This window comes from Salmo salar, chromosome ssa18 (genome assembly GCF_905237065.1).
Source record: "Salmo salar chromosome ssa18, Ssal_v3.1, whole genome shotgun sequence".
Taxonomy (NCBI): Eukaryota; Metazoa; Chordata; class Actinopteri; order Salmoniformes; family Salmonidae; genus Salmo; species Salmo salar.
In genome coordinates, this window is record NC_059459.1 from 26,621,844 (window position 1) to 26,640,570 (window position 18,727).

At 40.3% G+C, this 18,727-nt stretch overlaps 2 protein-coding genes across 43 annotated transcripts in view; one reads left to right on the forward strand and one right to left on the reverse strand.

Moving 5' to 3' along the window:
* Positions 1-8,447, reverse strand: part of LOC106577105 (anaphase-promoting complex subunit 1) — a 59,587-nt gene extending 51,140 nt beyond the window's left edge. For 37 of the 42 annotated variants that reach the window (XR_006760353.1, XR_006760357.1, XR_006760363.1 and 34 more), the window contains exons 1-5: positions 7,494-8,447; positions 7,232-7,387; positions 2,045-2,145; positions 982-1,049; positions 630-752 (exon numbers count right to left, since the gene is read on the reverse strand). Coding sequence is in view for 1 of the 42 variants with exons in the window: in XM_014154845.2 (XP_014010320.1) it covers positions 716-752; positions 982-1,049; positions 2,045-2,140; positions 7,232-7,387; positions 7,488-7,514 (384 nt within the window). In the remaining 41 variants the exon portion in view is untranslated. Of the gene's footprint in view, positions 1-29; positions 753-981; positions 1,050-1,797; positions 1,849-2,044; positions 2,146-7,231; positions 7,388-7,487 lie in introns of those variants that run through there. The other 5 variants (XR_006760352.1, XR_006760383.1, XR_006760355.1 and 2 more) reach the window with 5 other exon arrangements.
* A 4,874-nt stretch (positions 8,448-13,321) lies between these two features.
* LOC123728710 (VIP peptides) lies at positions 13,322-18,101 on the forward strand. The gene is made up of 6 exons (XM_045700972.1): positions 13,322-13,501; positions 14,084-14,188; positions 14,766-14,870; positions 15,337-15,468; positions 15,702-15,804; positions 16,083-18,101. Coding segments are annotated over exons 1-6 (456 nt in total). The 5' UTR covers positions 13,322-13,499; the 3' UTR covers positions 16,092-18,101.
* Positions 18,102-18,727: the final 626 nt, after the last annotated feature.

Genomic DNA, 18,727 nt, shown 5'->3' on the forward strand with positions numbered 1-18,727 from the left:
ATACTGTGTACTAATCGTAATACATAATATTTAGACATACTGTTTATTAAAAGCAAATGCAGTAAGCAACAAATATCAACATACTAGGCTCACCCATCCTCAGAATGCATCATCCCATGGAATCCCATTCAAGTCATGATACTGATATTAATCATCATTGCACATGATATTCAAATCATCTTTAAGGGCCTTTGTTGGGCGTCACAATCAATTTGACATAGTTTCGGATGATTTGGACATGATGTGCGAATAATGCTAATATCGGTACCATGACCTGAATGGGATTTGTGCCACAAATTCTAAAACATTAGCATTTGAAAACAGTGCCAGGGAAATAAAACCAGAGCATAGATTGCTGTGATACCTTGTCCATAGATTGCTTACAGGGTAAGAAAACCAATGTTTCATTTTGAAATTTGGGTGAACTATCCCTGGCCCTGGTCAGACCAATTTAAGTCCACTCTAAGGGATTGTAGATAGGCCTTTGAGTCATCACTAATGCCATGATGAGAATTCTATTCTTAAATTCAATTTTTGCCATGAATAATACATTTTTTTACCACTGAAAAATCATGAAGGAAGCATTAAACATTATTAACACAAGGGGTTGTTCTTGCATGTTGTCTTACATCTAGAGTGACTGATTGTATGCCCTGCACGGTGTCATATAACTATGGAGGGCTTGCCGTTGAAGAAGACGATTTTCATGGTGCTGTCAGAGACGTATTGCACACAGGCAGCCTCGAACAGACCTGCCAGAGACACAGGAGATGAGCAATTAACAAGCCATAATGGGGCCAGCAATTAAGGTACCGGCAGCCAGCTAACAGAGCAGTCAAGGAGCGCAAGAGGGCCAACAGTATGCTGGCTCCAACATTCAGGTTTCAACATCCATTACAGTTTATTTGTATGGTGCTTTCCATCATTCTCTTTGCCACAATTTGTTTCACATTTGTGTTGACTATTTCTATTGATTCTCACCTGTAGGTCTGCACACCACTCTCATCCAGAGGGTGCAGCATACTGCATATACAGTGGGAAGAGGTTCCCTGAGAACACAGAGACACAAACAGTGGCATGTTGAAAACACTCCTGACACACTAGCATCGACCAAAAGGGATCAGAAACAGCAGGGAGTGGGTATTATGGGTTTTTACTGTGTACTGTATGTACCCGGGAGGACTTGGAGGAGCCTCGGGTGCAGGGCTTTTGCGTTCCAACAGCAGACCAAATTTAGTGGGCCACACATTAGAGACCTGTAAAAGTCACGGGACTTAACTTCATGAAATCCTATTCAAGGTGATGTTGGTGAAAAAAAGTTGGATCATCTTGTGAATCATGACTCTAGTCAACATTTGAATGGCTCACTAAAGAAACAGACAGTCTGCATTCTCATAGTATCTCTTGTTGGGGATCAAGACATGTCCCCATTTACCATGATTGTAAAATTCTGGTCTGTAAATGTGGACCCAATCAACATGAGCTAAATTCACCCCCATGAAGCACCGTCATTTCTCCTGTACGTCACGACGTAGGCCTAGGTTTACTCAGTGTTTCCCGTAACTCACCAGGGGAAAAAATTATAAAATTCAATCATGTCAAGTGGATTTTGATGTGAAAAATAATGACACATACATGCCAAGGCCGTTAATTGCATGATGCTGTTTTTCATTGTAATCTGAAGCCTCTCGTCAGCTGTCAGTGAGCCAAATCACTCATTACCATTGGTTAAGAAGACAATGGACTGGTCCTGGGGAATATCAATAACTGTGTAAAACAAACATAATTACTGTACATATCTGCTGGTTCTACTTAAGGGATTCTAATGAGGAAATTAGATGGCCAGGACTGGAAGACATGACAAAATGTACAAAAAATGATTTCTCTAACCAATGTTCACAGTACAATTTACAATTCAAGACGTCATCACAAGGTACTACATCACCAAATTCAACACGCCATAAACACCATGAACACGTCAAATAGTTGCTAGCAAACATTTTAGACAACGTGCTGTTACATCAGTCAGTGATAAGGAACTCACCTGAAAGTGTAGAGGGGAGATTAAGTCCTTCGGTGTCACACTGTGCACATTCACACAGCTCCTCGGGACAATACACACAATCTGTTCCATAACATCCTGCTCTGAAATACAAGAAAGCAAATTAACCACTTCACAACATCACTGGGAGAAAGAAATGTTTAAAATGTACATCAATGCGCTCTGGAATTTAATGATGACACATCATGAGGATGTGGCATAGGCCTACTTCTTTTGCCGAAAGCCAAAATTACACCATAATGCTTGAAAAGGTTAGGGAGATATTACTGGATATACATACTGAAAAAAAGTATTATTGATAAGCTGACTACTATCTCAATGTTGACAATGAAAACAGACATGCCATATAATGTACACACACAGTAAGTGTGTATACACTGAATGTACAATACATTAGGAACACCTACTTCCATGACAGACTGGCCAGGTGAATCCAGGTGAAAGTTATGATCCCTTATTGATGTCACATGTTAAATCCACTTCAATCAGTGTGGATGATGGGGAGGAGACAGGTTAAAGAAGGATGTTGTTTATGCCTTGAGACATGGATTGTGTGTGTGTGCGCCATTCAGAGGGTGAATGAACAAGACAACAAAGATTTAAGTGCCTTTGCACGGGGTATGGTAGTAGGAGCCAGGCACATCGGTTTGAGTGTGTCAATAACTGCAATGCTTCTGAGTTTTTCACTCAACAGTTTCCTATGTGTATCAAGAATGGTCCACCAGCCAAAGGACATCCAGCCAACTTGACACAACTATGGGAAGCAGTGGAGTCAACACGGGCCAGCATCCCAATGGAATGCTTGCAACACCATGTAGAGTCCATGCCCGAATTGAGGCTGTTCTGACGGCAAAAGGGGTGCAACTTACTAAGATGGCACTAGAGCAGAAGGCAGACTTTTTACGTGCCCCCAACCGATTGTGTTTTTTTGTAACTTATTTTTTACGTATTTTGTACATAATGTTGCCGCTACATCTCTTATGACCATAAATAACTTCTAGACATTAGGACTGCGATTACTCACCACAGACTAGCAGAATCTGAGGTAGAGTATATTATGAAAGCTGTAGACCACACTACCTACCGAGAGAGTTCTCATCTGTATTCTTCGTAGCTGTTTACATATCACCTCAGTCAGAGGTTGGCACTAAGATAGCATTGAATGAGCTGTATTCCACCACAAGCAAACAAGAAAACGCTCACCCAGAGGTGGCGGTCGTAGTAGCCGGGGACTTTAACTTCATCGGGGTAGGGGGGCAGTATTTTGACGTCCGGATGAAAAGCGTGCCCGAAGTAAAGATTTGGATAGAAAACACTCTGACATTTCTAAAACTGTTTGAATGATGTCTGTGAGTGTAACAGAACTAATATGGCAGGCAAAAACCTGAGAAAAAATCCAACCAGGAAGTGTGGAAATCTGAGGTTTGTAGTTTTTCAAATGATTCCCTATCCAGTATAGTGTCAATGGGGTCATTTTGCACTTCCTAAGGCTTCCACTAGATGTCAACCGTCTTTAGAACGTTGTTTCATGCTTCTACTGTAACTGGGGAGAGAATACGAGCCATTGGAATCAGATGACTGAGAAAATGACATGAGCTCAATCGCGCACACTCACGTGAGAGTTAGCTGTGTTCCTTTTCTTTTTTGAAGACAAAGGAATCGTCCGGTTGGAATATTATGGAAGATTTATGATAAAAACATCCTACAGATTGATTCTATACATCGTTTGACATGTTTCTACAAACTGTGGTATAACTTTTTAGACTTTTCGTCTGGACTTAGTAAGCGCGTGCCTTGCATTTGGAATAGTGAACCTAACGCGCGAACAAAATGGAGGTATTTGGACATAAAGATGAACTTTATCGAACAAAACAAACATTTATTCTGGAACTGGGATTCCTGGGAGTGCATTCCGATGAAGATCACCAAAGGTAAGTGAATATTTAATGTAATTTTTGTCATTTCTGTTGACTCCAAAATGGCGGGTATCTATATGGCTTGTTTTGATATCTGAGCGCTGTACTCAAATTATTGCAAAATTTGCTTTCGCCGTAAAGCTTTTTTGAAATCTGACACAGCGGTTGCATTAACAGTTGAATATTTTATCAACATTTATGATGAGTATTTCTGTAAATTGATGTGCTCATTCACTGGAAGTTTTGGGAGGCAAAACATTTCTGAACATTACACGCCAATGTAAAATGGGGTTTTTGGATATAAATATGAACTTTATCGAGCAAAACATACATGTATTGTGTAACATGAAGTCCTATGAGTGCCATCTGATGAAGATCATCAAAGGTTAGTGATTAATTTTAGCTGTATTTCTGGTTTTTGTGACGCCTCTCCTTGCTTGGAAAATGGCTGTGGTTTTTCTTGTCTCGGCGCTGTCCTAACATAATCTAATGTTATGCTTTCGCCGTAAAGTCTTTTTGAAATCGGACAATGTGGTTGGATTAACGAGAAGTGTATCTTTAAAATAGGATATAATAGTTGTATGTTTGAGAAATTTGAATAATGAGATTTTTGTTGTTTTGAATTTGCCGCCGTGCTATTTCACTGGCTGTTGAATAGTGTGTCCCTCAGGTGGTACGCTAGCGTCCCAAATACCCCAGAGAGATTAACGCAGGGAAACAAATCTGTTTTACCAAATTTCTATCAGCATGTTAAATGTGCAACAAGAGAGAAAAGAACTCTGGACCACCTTTACTCCACACACAGAGACGCATACAAAGCTCTCCCTCCATTTGGCAAATCTGACCATAATTCCATTCTCCTGATTCCTGCTTACAAGCAAAAATTAAAGCAGGAAGCACCAGTGACTAGATCAATAAAAAAGTGGTCAGATGAATCAGATGCTAAGCTGCAGGACTGTTGTGCTAGCACAGACTGGAATATGTTCCAGGATTCCTCCAATGGCATTGAGGAGTACACCACATCTGTCATTGGCTTCATCAATAAGTGCATTGATGACATCGTCCCCACAATGACAGAGAGTACATACCCCAACCAGAAGCCATGGATTACAGGCATCATCTGCACTGAGCTAAAGACTATAGCTGCCGCTTTCAAGGAGCGACTTTAACCCGGAAGCTTATAAGAAATCCCGCTATGCCCTCCGACGAACCATCAAACAGGCAAAGCGTCAATACAGGACTAAGATCGAGTCGTACTACACCGGCTCTGACGCTCGTCAGATGTGGCAGGGCCTGCAAACCATTATAGACTACAAAGGGAAGCAGAGCCGAGAGCTGCCCATTGACACGAGCCTACTAGATGAGTTAAATTCCTTCTATGCTCGCTTTGAGGCAAATAACACTGAAACATGCATGAGAGCACCAGCTGTACCGGAAGATTGTGTGATCACGCTCTCCGCAGCCAATGTGAGTAAGACCTTTAGACAGGTCAACATTCACAAGGCCACGGGGCCAGATGGATTACCAGGACATGTACTGCGAGCATGCGCTGACCAACAGGCAAGTGTCTTCACTGACATTTGGAACCTCTCCCTGCCCGAGTCCGTAATACCAACATGTTTTAAGCAGACCACCATAGTACCTGTGCCCAAGAACACTAAGATAACCTGCCTAAATGACTACCGACCCGTAGCACTCACGTCTGTAGCCATGAAGTGCTTTGAAAGGCTGGACATGGCTCACATCAACACCATCATCCCAGAAACCCTAGACCCAGTCCGATTTGCATACCGCCCCAACAGATCCACAGATGATGCAATCTATTGCACTCCACACTGCCCTTTCCCACCTGTACAAAAGGAACACCTATGTGAGAATGCTATTCATTGTCTCATCTGTATTCTTCGTAGCTGTTTACATACCACCTCAGTGTTCAACATCATAGAGCCCTCAAAGCTCATCAATAAGCTAAGGACCCTGGGACTAAACACCTCCCTCTGCAACTGGATCCTGGAATTCCTGACGGACCGCCCCCAGTTGGTAAGGTAGGTAACAACACATCCGCCACACTGATCCTCAACACAGGGGCCCCTCAGGGGTGCGTGCTCAGCCCCCTCCTGTACTCCCGGTTCACTCATGACTGCACGGCCTGGCAGGACTCCAACACCCTCATTAAATTTGCCGATGACAACTGTGGTAGGCCTGATCACCGACAACAACGAGACAGCCTATAGGGAGGAGGTCAGAGACCTGGCCATGTGGTGCCAGGACAACAACCTCTCCCTCAACGTGATCAAGACAAAGGAGGTGGTTGTAGACTACAGGAAAAAGAGGACTGAGTACGCCCCCATTCTCATCGACAGGGCTGTAGTGGAGAAGGTTGAGTATTGGTGTCCACATCACCAACAAACTAACCAATTCCCCCTCAGGAGACTGAGGGCACGACAAAGGCTATTCCCCCTCAGGAAACCTAAAAGATTTGGCATGGGTCCTCATATCCTCAAAAGGTTCTACAACTTCACCATCGAGAGCATCCTGACTGGTTGCATCACTGCCTGGTATGGCAACTGCTCGGCCTCGACCGCAGGGCGGTAGGGTAGTGCGAACGGCCCAGTACATCACTGGGGCCAAGCTTCCTGCCATCCAGGACCTCTATACCAGGCGGTGTCAGAGAAAGGCCCTAAAGATTGTCAAAGACTCCAGCCACCCTAGTCATAGACTGTTCTCTCGGCTACCGCACGGCAAGCGGTACCGGAGCGCCAAGTCTAGGTCCAAGAGGCTTCTAAACAGCTTCTACCCCAAGCCATAATACTCCTGAATATCTAGTCAAATGGCTACCCAGACTATTTGCATTGCTGCCCCCCCACACACACACACGCACCACTGCCACTGTTGTCATCTATGCATAGTCACTTTAATAACTCTACCTACATGTACATACTACCTCAACTAACCGGTGCCCCCGCACATTGAATCTGTACTGGCACCCCCTGTATATATTATTTTTTACTGCTGCTATTTAATTACTTGTTACTTTTATCTCTTATTCTTATCCATATTTTTTTTAAACTGCACTGTTGGTTAGGGGCTCATAAGTAAGCATTTCACTGTAATGTCTACACAAAATCAAATCAACACCTGTTGTATTCGGCACGTGACTAATAAAATTTGATTTGAACTCAATATTAGGAAGGTGTTCCTAATGTTTGGTAAACTCAGTGTATGTTCAATATGACATGTTTAGTTCAATTACCTGTAGTACTGGACTGCCCACAGTGAAAACCTTGTAAACATGGGAAGCTTGACTCTTGCTCCCTCTGCTCCATATGACCATGTTTCCTGCTGCATAGAGCTCCTCTTCATTCTCATCACTGTCCACACTGGAACCCTTTCTCAGCAACCAACACTTCTGTAAACATCCACACAATAGTGAAAAGAACATTACATATGACTGCTGTCTGTATCAAAAGGAACCACCACACAACAGATCCCCACAACCCCAGTCTTACCCTCACCTTCTGCTGTAGTGACATCATGGAGGGGACCTTCTGTCTGAGGACCTGAGCTTAGAGGCTTGCAGCTGCAGGTTTACAGCGTTCGGGTGGTTATTGCACTGCTCACGCCAAACGGGACAAATGACTGCAATTCCCCCGCGGCTATCATAGTGGCTAGCTCTTCATAGTCGTTCGACATGAGTTTCAGATATCCGCATTATTTCTGAGCGACGCAGGAGAGAATATCTGACAGTATATTTCACTTTGAGATATCCTGTTAAACTTCACATAAAATGCTGTGAAATGCCTAGAAAATACAATGAGACCAGTGACTTAGTAGTGTTCTAAATTAAATGACAACACAACATGCAAGCCACACAGATCATTGTGAAATGCTTATAGCCCAGCCAACTAAACTGCTAGCTAGGTAGAACATGCCGAACGGCAAACAAGTAACTAGCGATCTAGTTAGCTAGCTATGACAGCTAATAATAGCTAACTACGCAGCTAGCCGTTGGCTTGAACATACGATGAAATAGTAACAGTAGCGAATTTAGCTAGCAAAGTTACTGTCTGTGACTGTGGTCATCACCATAATTTAGCCAGCCAACAGGTTAGCTACTAGGAGCTTGTTAATATAATCTGGATACATTTCGAAAACTTCAAGTACACATAGCATAGCGTTTAGTGTTGCATGTTTGTGTCTGGCTAACTAGCTAGCAACCATGTTTAGATTAGCATACTGTCTCGTTAGCATGCCGCAGTGGCACATTCGCGAACCTGATAATAAGTCCTTTTTTTGGCCCTTGTCTCGGAATCCTTGTGTTTTCTTTATATGACTCTTACTTGGGTACCACGTTTTCAGAATCGTCAACATAAAAACAACTTAAAGCAACCCCTAAAATAAGAATACACATCCGTTTTTCGCAAGTGCTATGACATCTTGCTGTCCTTAGGATCTTCGCCTCACTTTATCAACCAATCAAGTAGGAAGGTGAAAAGTGACGCACACGTGTCAAGTGGTAATATTTACATATTCATATTTTCAGTAATATGATACATTGTAGACAGAGAGAATGGGAAAGTTATGTGAAACCTCTTTTGCTGGACAATAACTAGGCCTATTTATAATAAGAAATTGCAATGCAAAAAGTATTAATCTCCGAATGATTTAGTGTCTGGGATGCAATAGGACAAAGCCAGGTATAAACATGCTGAACTCTTTGATATTTTTTTTTTTTATTACCTTTATTTAACTAAAGTCAGGCAAGTCAGTTAAGAACAAAATCTTATTTTCAATGACGGCCTAGGAACAATGGGTAAACTGCCTTATTCAGGGGCAGAACAACAGATTTTGTACCTTGTCAGCTCACGGATGTGATATTGCAACCTTCCAGTTTGTAGTCCAACACTCTAACCACTAGGCTACCTGCCACCATGTCTGGATTTTCTTCAATAATTCTACATTTTTCATTGTCATTGCTGCTCACGAATCCAGGTGACATAGGGACTAGAGATGGATGTGTCAAAACAATATGAGTTTAATAGAGATATTTAGGGGACTATTCCATTCCCCCAGTGTGCCCGCTAAACCAGGTTTTTCTCTCTGCCAATATTCCTGTTTGTCCCGAGGTACATCACAAAACAGAGTGTGCCTTCACACCTGTTATTGAACTTGATAATGTTTTATATTGTAGTACTCACTCACCTCTGACTGCTCTCAAGATGTCTGTCTAGGGCAGGGCAAAATTGGCACCTTAAGAAAGCATTTTTACAAAAAGATTTGTGAAGTATCTCTCAACATCTGTGATAAGAATTCCTTCCTCATAAGTACTTCCTCTGAATGCAACTGTTCTTGTGTAGCAGTACAATCTGTAATGTGTATCTGGAACAACCAGAAAATATATTAATATTAAATTATACTGTACAATTCTTTTGACAAAGGCATGAGAGAATTTCACCTGTGAACACTCTCCTGCTCTCTGACTGTCACAGATAGACAATATCCAGAGAAACAACTCCTCGGAGAGTTGAATGACATGCCTTAAATACACTATTTATCTTGTTAGTATTGAAGGAAATGCAAAACATGACTCTACTTCTGAGATCAGCCCAGAAAGACAAAGATGTAATGTGATTGGATCTGATGACTTAAGGTCCCAGGGGCATTGTAGGGTGGTTTGGGCCTTTGATTACTGGACTAATGAAGCACTGAGACCATTACTGGGCATTAATGGCTTCCATGTGGCTTGAGACACAAATGTATTTACAGAATTAGTTAGGATGCTATGACGAGCTGTTTGCTTAATTGATCCATTACAGGGATTTCAACCTAAAACAGGACTGTGATTACAGGTCCCCCAGGGGCCCAAAATAAGGTGTACCCTCAGCCTAGTGTTGTATTTGGGCCCATTTTGAAACCTAAGATCAAAGTTATGGTTTTGCATTGCCTAAATTCAATATTTTTCCAAATCAGTAGCTTATCAAAGTTGAGATCTTGAATGAAATGGGGATTGTTTCTTTAAATAAAACAAAGTACACAATTTAGAACATACCAATGATCTATATTTGTAAATGTTCAATTTCCATGTTCAATTTGCCCTTGGTTTGCCAGTGAAAGGGAAGATGACACATACTGTTCATGGTCTCCACTCTGAAGAAAATCCTCTCCCTCGGTCTTGATTTATTGGACCTAGTTTTGCCATCTAATTTCCTCTATAACCCTCAAACCCAACTCTGGACCTCGAAGCCAGTTCCACTGCATTTTTCATTGTTCCCCTCTAATCAAGGACTGATTTAGACCTGGGACACCAGGTGTGTGCATTTCATTGTCAGGTAGAACAGAAAACCAGCAGGCACCGGACCTCATAGGGTAAGAGTTGAGTACCCCTGCCCTATAAGATGATCCAATACTCATAAGATCCAGGTGGACCTTTAACCTGGTGAGGGAACCCATGAGATTGGCGATAAGGTCATCGACTGGGTCGTGAGTTCCTCAAGCAAACTACATAAAACTGTCTCACCATGAAGGCCATGTCTGTCATATTAGATCCTGGCCCATAAATCAGTCTGCCAGTGCCAATTTGGCAACAAACACATCTCCAGTGTTCAGTGGACAGATAATCTAAACCACAATAGGCTCTAACAAGCTGGGGTATTCCCCAGCATCCGACTCAGGGCCAGGTATTTTCTGTTGCGTATTCTGTCAATTAGGTATTGAAGCGTTATGGAGGATTAACTTTATTGCTTGCATAATGTATTCAAGTTTCCATTTCAAGTTTCAAATGTTAATGTCACATGCACAAGTACAGTGAAATGCCTTTCTTGCAAGCTCTAACCCAAACAATGCAGTAATCAATAACAATGTAATATTAAAAATAACACGCGATATGAAAATAAGAAATAAGAAGAGCACGATAAATGAAGTAAGCATACAGGGTCAGTTCCAATGCCATATTTGCCGGGTGTAGGGATACTGGAGTGAAAGAGGTAGATATGCATAGAGGTAAGGTGGCTAGGCATCAGGATATATGATAAACAAAGTAGCAGCAGCGTATATTATGATTGTATGTGAGTGGGTGTGTGTGTGTGTGTGTAGAGTCAATATAACGCACACTGACACTACAACACACATAGAAACACTCACTCCATCTTTTGCTCACACACACACATAATATTATAAAATTATGGACTGAGTGTTTGTATGTGGGTTGCAGTGCCAGTGTGTGTGTGTTAGGGCCCTGAGTGTGCATAAAGACAGTGCAAAAATAAGAATAAAATACAAAGGTCAACTCAGATAGTCCATGTAGCCAAAATGTTATCTATTTAGTTAGCTATTTAGTAGTGTTATGACATGGGGATAGAAGCTGTTCCGGAGCCTGTTGGAGTCAGACTTGATGTACCGGTACCGCTTGCCTTGTGGAAGCAGAGAGAACAGTCTATGGCCTGGGTGGCTGGAGTATCTAACGGTTTTCCGGGCCTTCCTCTCACACCGCCTGATGGCAGGGAGCTCGGCCCCAGTGATGTACTGTCTGCACCCCCTCTGTAGTGTCATGCGATCGAGGGCGGTACCATTGCCATACCAAGCAGTGATTACACCCCCTCGATGGTGTTGGAGTCATGCGTGGCAGAGAGGACTAAGCACACACCCCTGTGGGGCCCCGTGTTGAGGGTTCGTGTGGCGAAGGTATTGTTGCCTACCTTCATCACCTGGGGTCAGCCCAGGATCCAGTTGCAGAGGGAGATGTTCAGTCCCAGGGTCCTAAGCATGTGATGTGATGCTGACTGGCGTTATTGCTGGATGGCTGAGAGTTAACTTCTAATCTAGAGGAATTTAACATCAAAATTATGGTTTCATCAATGTTGTAGTTTTCTGTGGATCTTTTAACTGGCTCATACATAGGAACTTGTCAATTCTGCACATTCCTTCAAAATAACACATACATTTCCTGTATAAGGAGTCCTTACCAGACTCTGTTTCAAATCATAGCTGTCAATTAAATGAGCATGTTCCCCAGTCCTTTGTCCCTAATCAACTTTATGTTTGGCATGATTACATTACAATTGTGATTAGGTTTCCAGAGGCTCCTGGTTGAGATAGGGCTATTACAACCACCCAGTCTTGGAGATATGAGATGCATTCAATGAGACCCAACGCTGAGAATCAGTACAGCTGAATTAGAGTCCAATGCTGATACTGAATCCAGATGCTGAAATACAACACTGTGACTCAATCCTGAAGCATATCACTCAAATTAACCAGTGTCAAACAAATGATGGGTTATGGAAATACATTGGTCAGTCCTTGAGTCTTGAGATATGTTCTACATGGATTGATCTATTTTCCCATGGAACCACCAACATTCCAGCACAACAGCCCTCCAGTCTTGCATCTACCAGACTAACAATAAGATCACAAAATCTATAATATGAATTCTCTCTGGGAACAACTCTGTTCAATGCACTCTCTAAAATCAGAACATCTGTGTGAATCTTTATCTAGTTAAACCTAATGAGGAGATGATGAACTTGTATGTGATTTGTTCTGGTGAAATGGAAGTGGGCCTATACTCACACGCGTGTATATTCCATGAGAACGTCTGACATCTGTATCAACTGAGCCTTTCATCTGCATTGAGTAAGGGAATGTCAACGTTTAATGTCATTATATTGTGGGAGGCAATAGGCAGCAGTGGGACTAAGGGTGGTTAGGAGAAGGATAGAGTGATGTAGAGAAAAAAGGTGATGAGATGGGAGAGGTGGAGAGAGGATGTGGAACAGGAGAAAGGGAAGGAGATATTGGTGCTGAAACTGATAAGAGGATTTATGGTTTCATGTAGTTTGCTTTTCTTCATGTCTGTCATACAGACACTTTACAACCATTCGGAGGGAGTTATATAGTCCAAGATGTCACATTGTGTATAATATTATATTTACTTTGCTTACTAAATAGAAAAAATATATATTTTTACTGTTTATTTCTCTTAGGCTGCTACAGAGGCAGCCCAATTCTGATCTTTTTTCACTAATTGGTCTTTTGACCAATCAGATCAGCTCTGAAAAGTATCTGACGTGAAAAGATCTGATACCAGTCACAATAAGTTTAACAAATATCAGAATTGGGCTGCCTGTGTTTACCCCTATTAGGCCTACCAATGCAAGTGGTACAGCATCTAGGGATAACATAAGTTGAGTCAACACCCATGATATGCAATAAGTCATTTTTGTATGAGCAAAATCACGTTTTACCGTAGGGCTGGTTCGGCTGAGCATGCGAACAAGCCAATGACGAACGTCATTGACGTATCAACCTTGATTAAATCTGTCTGCCTTTCTGCTTGACGAAAAGTATTCAGAAGTATAAAACGAGGGAAGGGTTGAAGGTATAGTAAGAGACGCTGATAGTTGAAGAAGCATCTGAGGTTTTGAACAGTGTTCCGTGACTTCTCCAGGAGATACAGCCACAAAGCGTTTCAAGACCTTGGACAGCACCCGGTACCCGAGCAGAACAGCGGATCATTTTGGCAAATGTAAGACTTTTTCCAATGATGCTATTTGTTTGAGATAATTATGCTATTTGTTTGATATTATTTTCAGTTAGGCTTCACATCATATTCTAATTCCATAAACTACACAATGTGTTTTTACCTCTGCAATCAAACATAAACATATTTGGAGTCATTAGAAGTCATTGTGTCCATCTTCTAGCAAATTAATAACTTTAAATAGTTATGGATTCCAAATATAAGATTGATTTGTGATTGGCAATTGTATTTGAGGGCAAACAAATGCTCATACAAAGGTTGAAACCAAGTCCTAACTAACTGGATACGTGCGCAATTGCGCATTTGTCTTCATTCTCAACGTAATTTTGTTCTGGTAGGACTGGCTAGCACAATCGGCAAACGTGTTTACTCATGTGGTTTACTCTTATTCCTTTACAATACAATAAAAAGAGAAGGTATTGAGGAAACTTTTTTCCTGTGTGTAAAGTGGTACCGAATAACAAGGCAAGCAGGATTTTGAGAAATGTAGTTGTTTTCACATTAACTATAAGAATGTAGGCTATGTGAAAGCAACAGTAGTGAATAAAACCATATCTCCCTTTACAGGTATAAAGCGATGTTACAAAGGAACGGCTCCCAGCTCCTTTTTCTGATAGCCCTGTGCAGTGTGCTATATTCCCGGACTCAGTGTTTTCCATATGCATCTATGAGGTAGGAATAATACCGCTATTACTCATTTAAAGATGTATTATTTATGTGCAAGAGGACATGACTAAAAGAGCATCAATAGTTACTTTTGCCAAAGAGTTCAAGAACTGCAACGATATACTAACTTATACAATGTTAAAGTGTTCTAACGTATTCTTACTCTGGGGTTATGAATAAACACGATGATAAACAATTAATTAATTAATCGACTATATCCTAGTACAAAACTACTTTCTAACAATAATATTTAAGTCTTGAGAAATCATGTTTTATGTTCAGTCATCTAGGTTACTTTCATGTAGGCCTAAGTGGATATTATTTTGAAAGAAATGAATAATCAGTGGAACGTGGTAATTTCTTCCAATATAATCTTCGATGTTAGCATAACCAGAGAGGATACAAAAAAACGAATTTAAAAGTGTCTGTCCATCTCATGACAACAAATGTTATTTTTGTATTGTCTGAGAGTAATCGACATAGGCACATTTTTTTTACCCTAATATAGCCTTTTGGAACACAAACTCCCGTTTCAGATTTTTGCTACACACGGTGACTAATAACCGTTTTAATCTGTTGGCAGACCGACGAGACACGCAGACGGTCTCTTTACTAGTGGATACAGCAAACTTCTTGGACAGCTATCGGCGCGACGGTACCTGGAATCCTTGATCGGAAAGCGAGTCAGGTAGGCTCTATTTTATGCTTTTCGTTCAGATTATCGCGCGCAGTTTGGTTTCCCCTATTTAACGCGAATATAGCGCCTTTCAAATTCAAACAATTTCAGCAGTATGATAACTTTGATATTAACATATTTTCTGAAGCATTCAGGTATATTGAAAACATTTATAGAGTCAGGAATGACAGCGTGACAAAAATATCTATTCCATAAAATTGTCTTCCTGTAACCTATTTCTGTGATTTTATTCTCAGTGAAAACCTTTTGATATATCCCTAACAATGTTGTATTAGCATATCTGCCTTGAAAACTGTTAATAACCTAATTTGTTGTAATTGTAAGAGATTTGTCATCTAAATTGTGATCTACTTATGGTTTAAATAACCCTATTGGATAGGTCCAGTATAAGTCATAACAAGGTTAGCAAAAGTCTCAAAATGATGGACTAAAATGTGTTGTGGTTAATTTTTCACAGTGATGACATGATGGAAGACCAGGTACCAGTGAAGCGCCACTCAGATGCCATTTTCACAGACAACTACAGTCGCTTCCGCAAACAGATGGCTGTAAAGAAATATCTGAACTCGGTTCTGACAGGAAAGAGAAGGTGGGAACAAGTACAATAATAGATTGTGTGTGTGTGTGTGTGTGTGTGTGTGTGTGTGTGTGTGTGTGTGTGTGTGTGTGTGTGTGTGTGTGTGTGTGTGTGTGTGTGTGTGTGTGTGTGTGTGTGTGTGGTGTATTTGCGAGTGTGCATGCATGTGTATGTCAGGATGTGCATGTTCGCAGGGTCTCTACCCAGTATGACAGAAGTACAATGTAGCCTTCTTCTCTTTTCAGTCAAGAAGACCCTCCCATGCAAGAAGAATCCAGAAGTGAGCCTTCGTTTCAAGAGAGCTATGATGATGTCAACGTAGATCACCTTCTCAATAACTTCCAATTGGTAGGTTCAGTCTCACTCCTCCTCCATTCCCATTCCCCCCCCCATCTATTTTGCACAGCTAACAACATACTGTGTATATACCCATAGGAATACTTACATTTTACAACAGGAGCTCAGCTAATGAAAGCTTATGGGCAATACAGTCGAATGTTTCCACTAAATGAATGCCCTCATCACGTCTTCTCATGATCTGAAACTCTGTATTCTGATCAAAAATCAAATATCTCTCCCTCCCTCTCGGCCTCCATCTTTCCCTCTTCTTCAACTGTCTTTTTCAGCCACTCTGAAGAAGACCCACTGGTGCGACGACCTCAATCATCAACCTCTTCGATCTGCCATTCAAAACAATATTTAAGTTCTTCAACAATGAACTAAAAGTCATGTGTGGTTATCTCTACAGTATAAAGTGAATGTTTACATTGTATATAAGATATACTAAAACAAAAAATATTGGTCTAAAGATGTAGGCCACAGTAAATATTATACATGTCCACCTGGGATTAGATAGATTTGCTTTGTCCAGGACTCTGTAAATGGTAGTTCAATAAATGCATTCTAAACAAGCTTTATACTGCTATAGAATACCATCAGCTTAAGCTGATGGTACTCTATATCAGTATAAAGCTTGTTACTTCTTCTGTTTAAGCTCATGGTACTCTATAGCAGTATAAAGCTTGTTACTTCTTCTGTTTAAGCTGATGGTACTCTATAGCAGTATAAAGCTTGTTGCTTCTTCTGTTTAAGCTGATGGTACTCTATATCAGTAAAAAGCTTGTTACTTCTTTTGTTTAAGCTGATGGTACTCTATATCAGTATAAAGCTTGTTACTTCTTCTGTTTAAGCTGATGGTACTCTATAGCAGTATAAAGCTTGTTACTTCTTCTGTTTAAGCTGATGGTACTTTATAGCAGTATAAAGCTTGTTACTTCTTCTGTTTAAGCTGATGGTACTCTATATCAGTATAAAGCTTGTTACTTCTTCTGTTTAAGCTGATGGTACTCTATAGCAGTATAAAGCTTGTTACTTCTTCTGTTTAAGCTGATGGTACTCTATAGCAGTATAAAGCTTGATACTTCTTCTGTTTAAGCTCATGGTACTCTATAGCAGTATAAAGCTTGTTACTTCTTCTGTTTAAGCTGATGGTACTCTATAGCAGTATAAAGCTTGTTACTTCTTCTGTTTAAGCTGATGGTACTCTATATCAGTATAAAGCTTGTTACTTCTTCTGTTTAAGCTGATGGTACTCTATAGCAGTATAAAGCTTGTTACTTCTTCTGTTTAAGCTGATGGTACTCTATATCAGTATAAAGCTTGTTACTTCTTCTGTTTAAGCTGATGGTACTCTATAGCAGTATAAAGCTTGTTACTTCTTCTGTTTAAGCTCATGGTACTCTATAGCAGTATAAAGCTTGTTACTTCTTCTGTTTAAGCTGATGGTACTCTATAGCAGTATAAAGCTTGTTACTTCTGTTTAAGCTCATGGTACTCTATAGCAGTATAAAGCTTGTTGCTTCTTCTCTTTAAACAGAAGAGGACCACATTTAGAGCGGCTATGATGCATATAATTACTTTATATCCATGTGGAACAACGCTATACCTTGTGCAAAAACTTACCTAGAGCATTTAGTTCTGTGAAACCGTCCACCAAATAAAATATGTCCATTTCTTTTTCAAAGCTGAGTAATTTTGTAAGTAAATATTGATGTTGATTATTTATTTTCATGTAAAAAACAAACTTGTTGGGAGAAAAGTTATTGCTAAGTTACTTACAAATTACGTCACAAACTTACGGTTGCACTCAACACGTGCTTTGATGACCTGCTCAGCTGAATGAAGATGGGAAACAAAGACTATTACATTTGATTTTATGAATATCAACTTCATAGCATTTGAAATGAATTGATCAGTTTCATGCCAATGTGACAAATTAGCATGTTATTTGCTATCAAATCAGCACAACAAAGAGAAGAACTTGAAAGCAATGACCTTCTCAGTCTCAGTTACACAGTGGAAATATTCAAACTAGATAATGGCAGGGATCTCCTTTTCAAAAAAGTATTATTCACTTCAAAGACATGAGACAAAGCATAGAATATCAGATAAACATTAACATGAATTTATGTCAACGGACATACTGTAGATAAGCCATATACTGTATTTTAATCATCACAGTTATGAGAGGACTGTGACAAAGATGACTGAGAAATTGTTTCCACATAATTATTGGTACATTTTCTGAACTAATGTAACTTCGAATATATTCAGTGAATAAAATGACGTATACTTGTGCAATTGTTTTTATGTGTGATTGCCATTATTGAAGGATTGAACTGTCATAATGAATAACAAAGAATAGCCTTGGATTTTACATCTACATTTAGCTTTCAGCTAGAGCAATTTATAACAAAAGGGACCTGAACAAACATGACATTCGTGTACACCTCTATTCTCACTGATACGCTTACAATTTCAATTGCAATGGCCATATTCAATTTGCATTATGAAGCATTGATATATTTTGGTAAAAATCTGGTTGTTATTTACAGTTACATAGTAAGTATATTGATCAAAGTCAAATTGTTTTTGTAATATGCATGGGCCTCAGACTTACTGTATACAGTAGTATGTAGGTTACATATGACACAGGAGTGTGTCCATCTCACTGTAGGTTCACCTCTGTTCAATCCATCTTGTAATCAGTGCCAGCGCTAATTTGATGACCTCCTTGGCCTCCTAACAAGCTAAGTGTAATAATCGGAGTGAAAAGGACTGTGTCATTGACTATACTGTATTGTACATTGCACTTAGTTCACTGTATAATTTCTGGCACGATATAAGAAGATCTAATATCGTTCCTCCTTGAAAAGATTGTGCTCTCTTCTTCGACAAGTAAAAAGTGTGGTAACACTTCACTTGACACCCA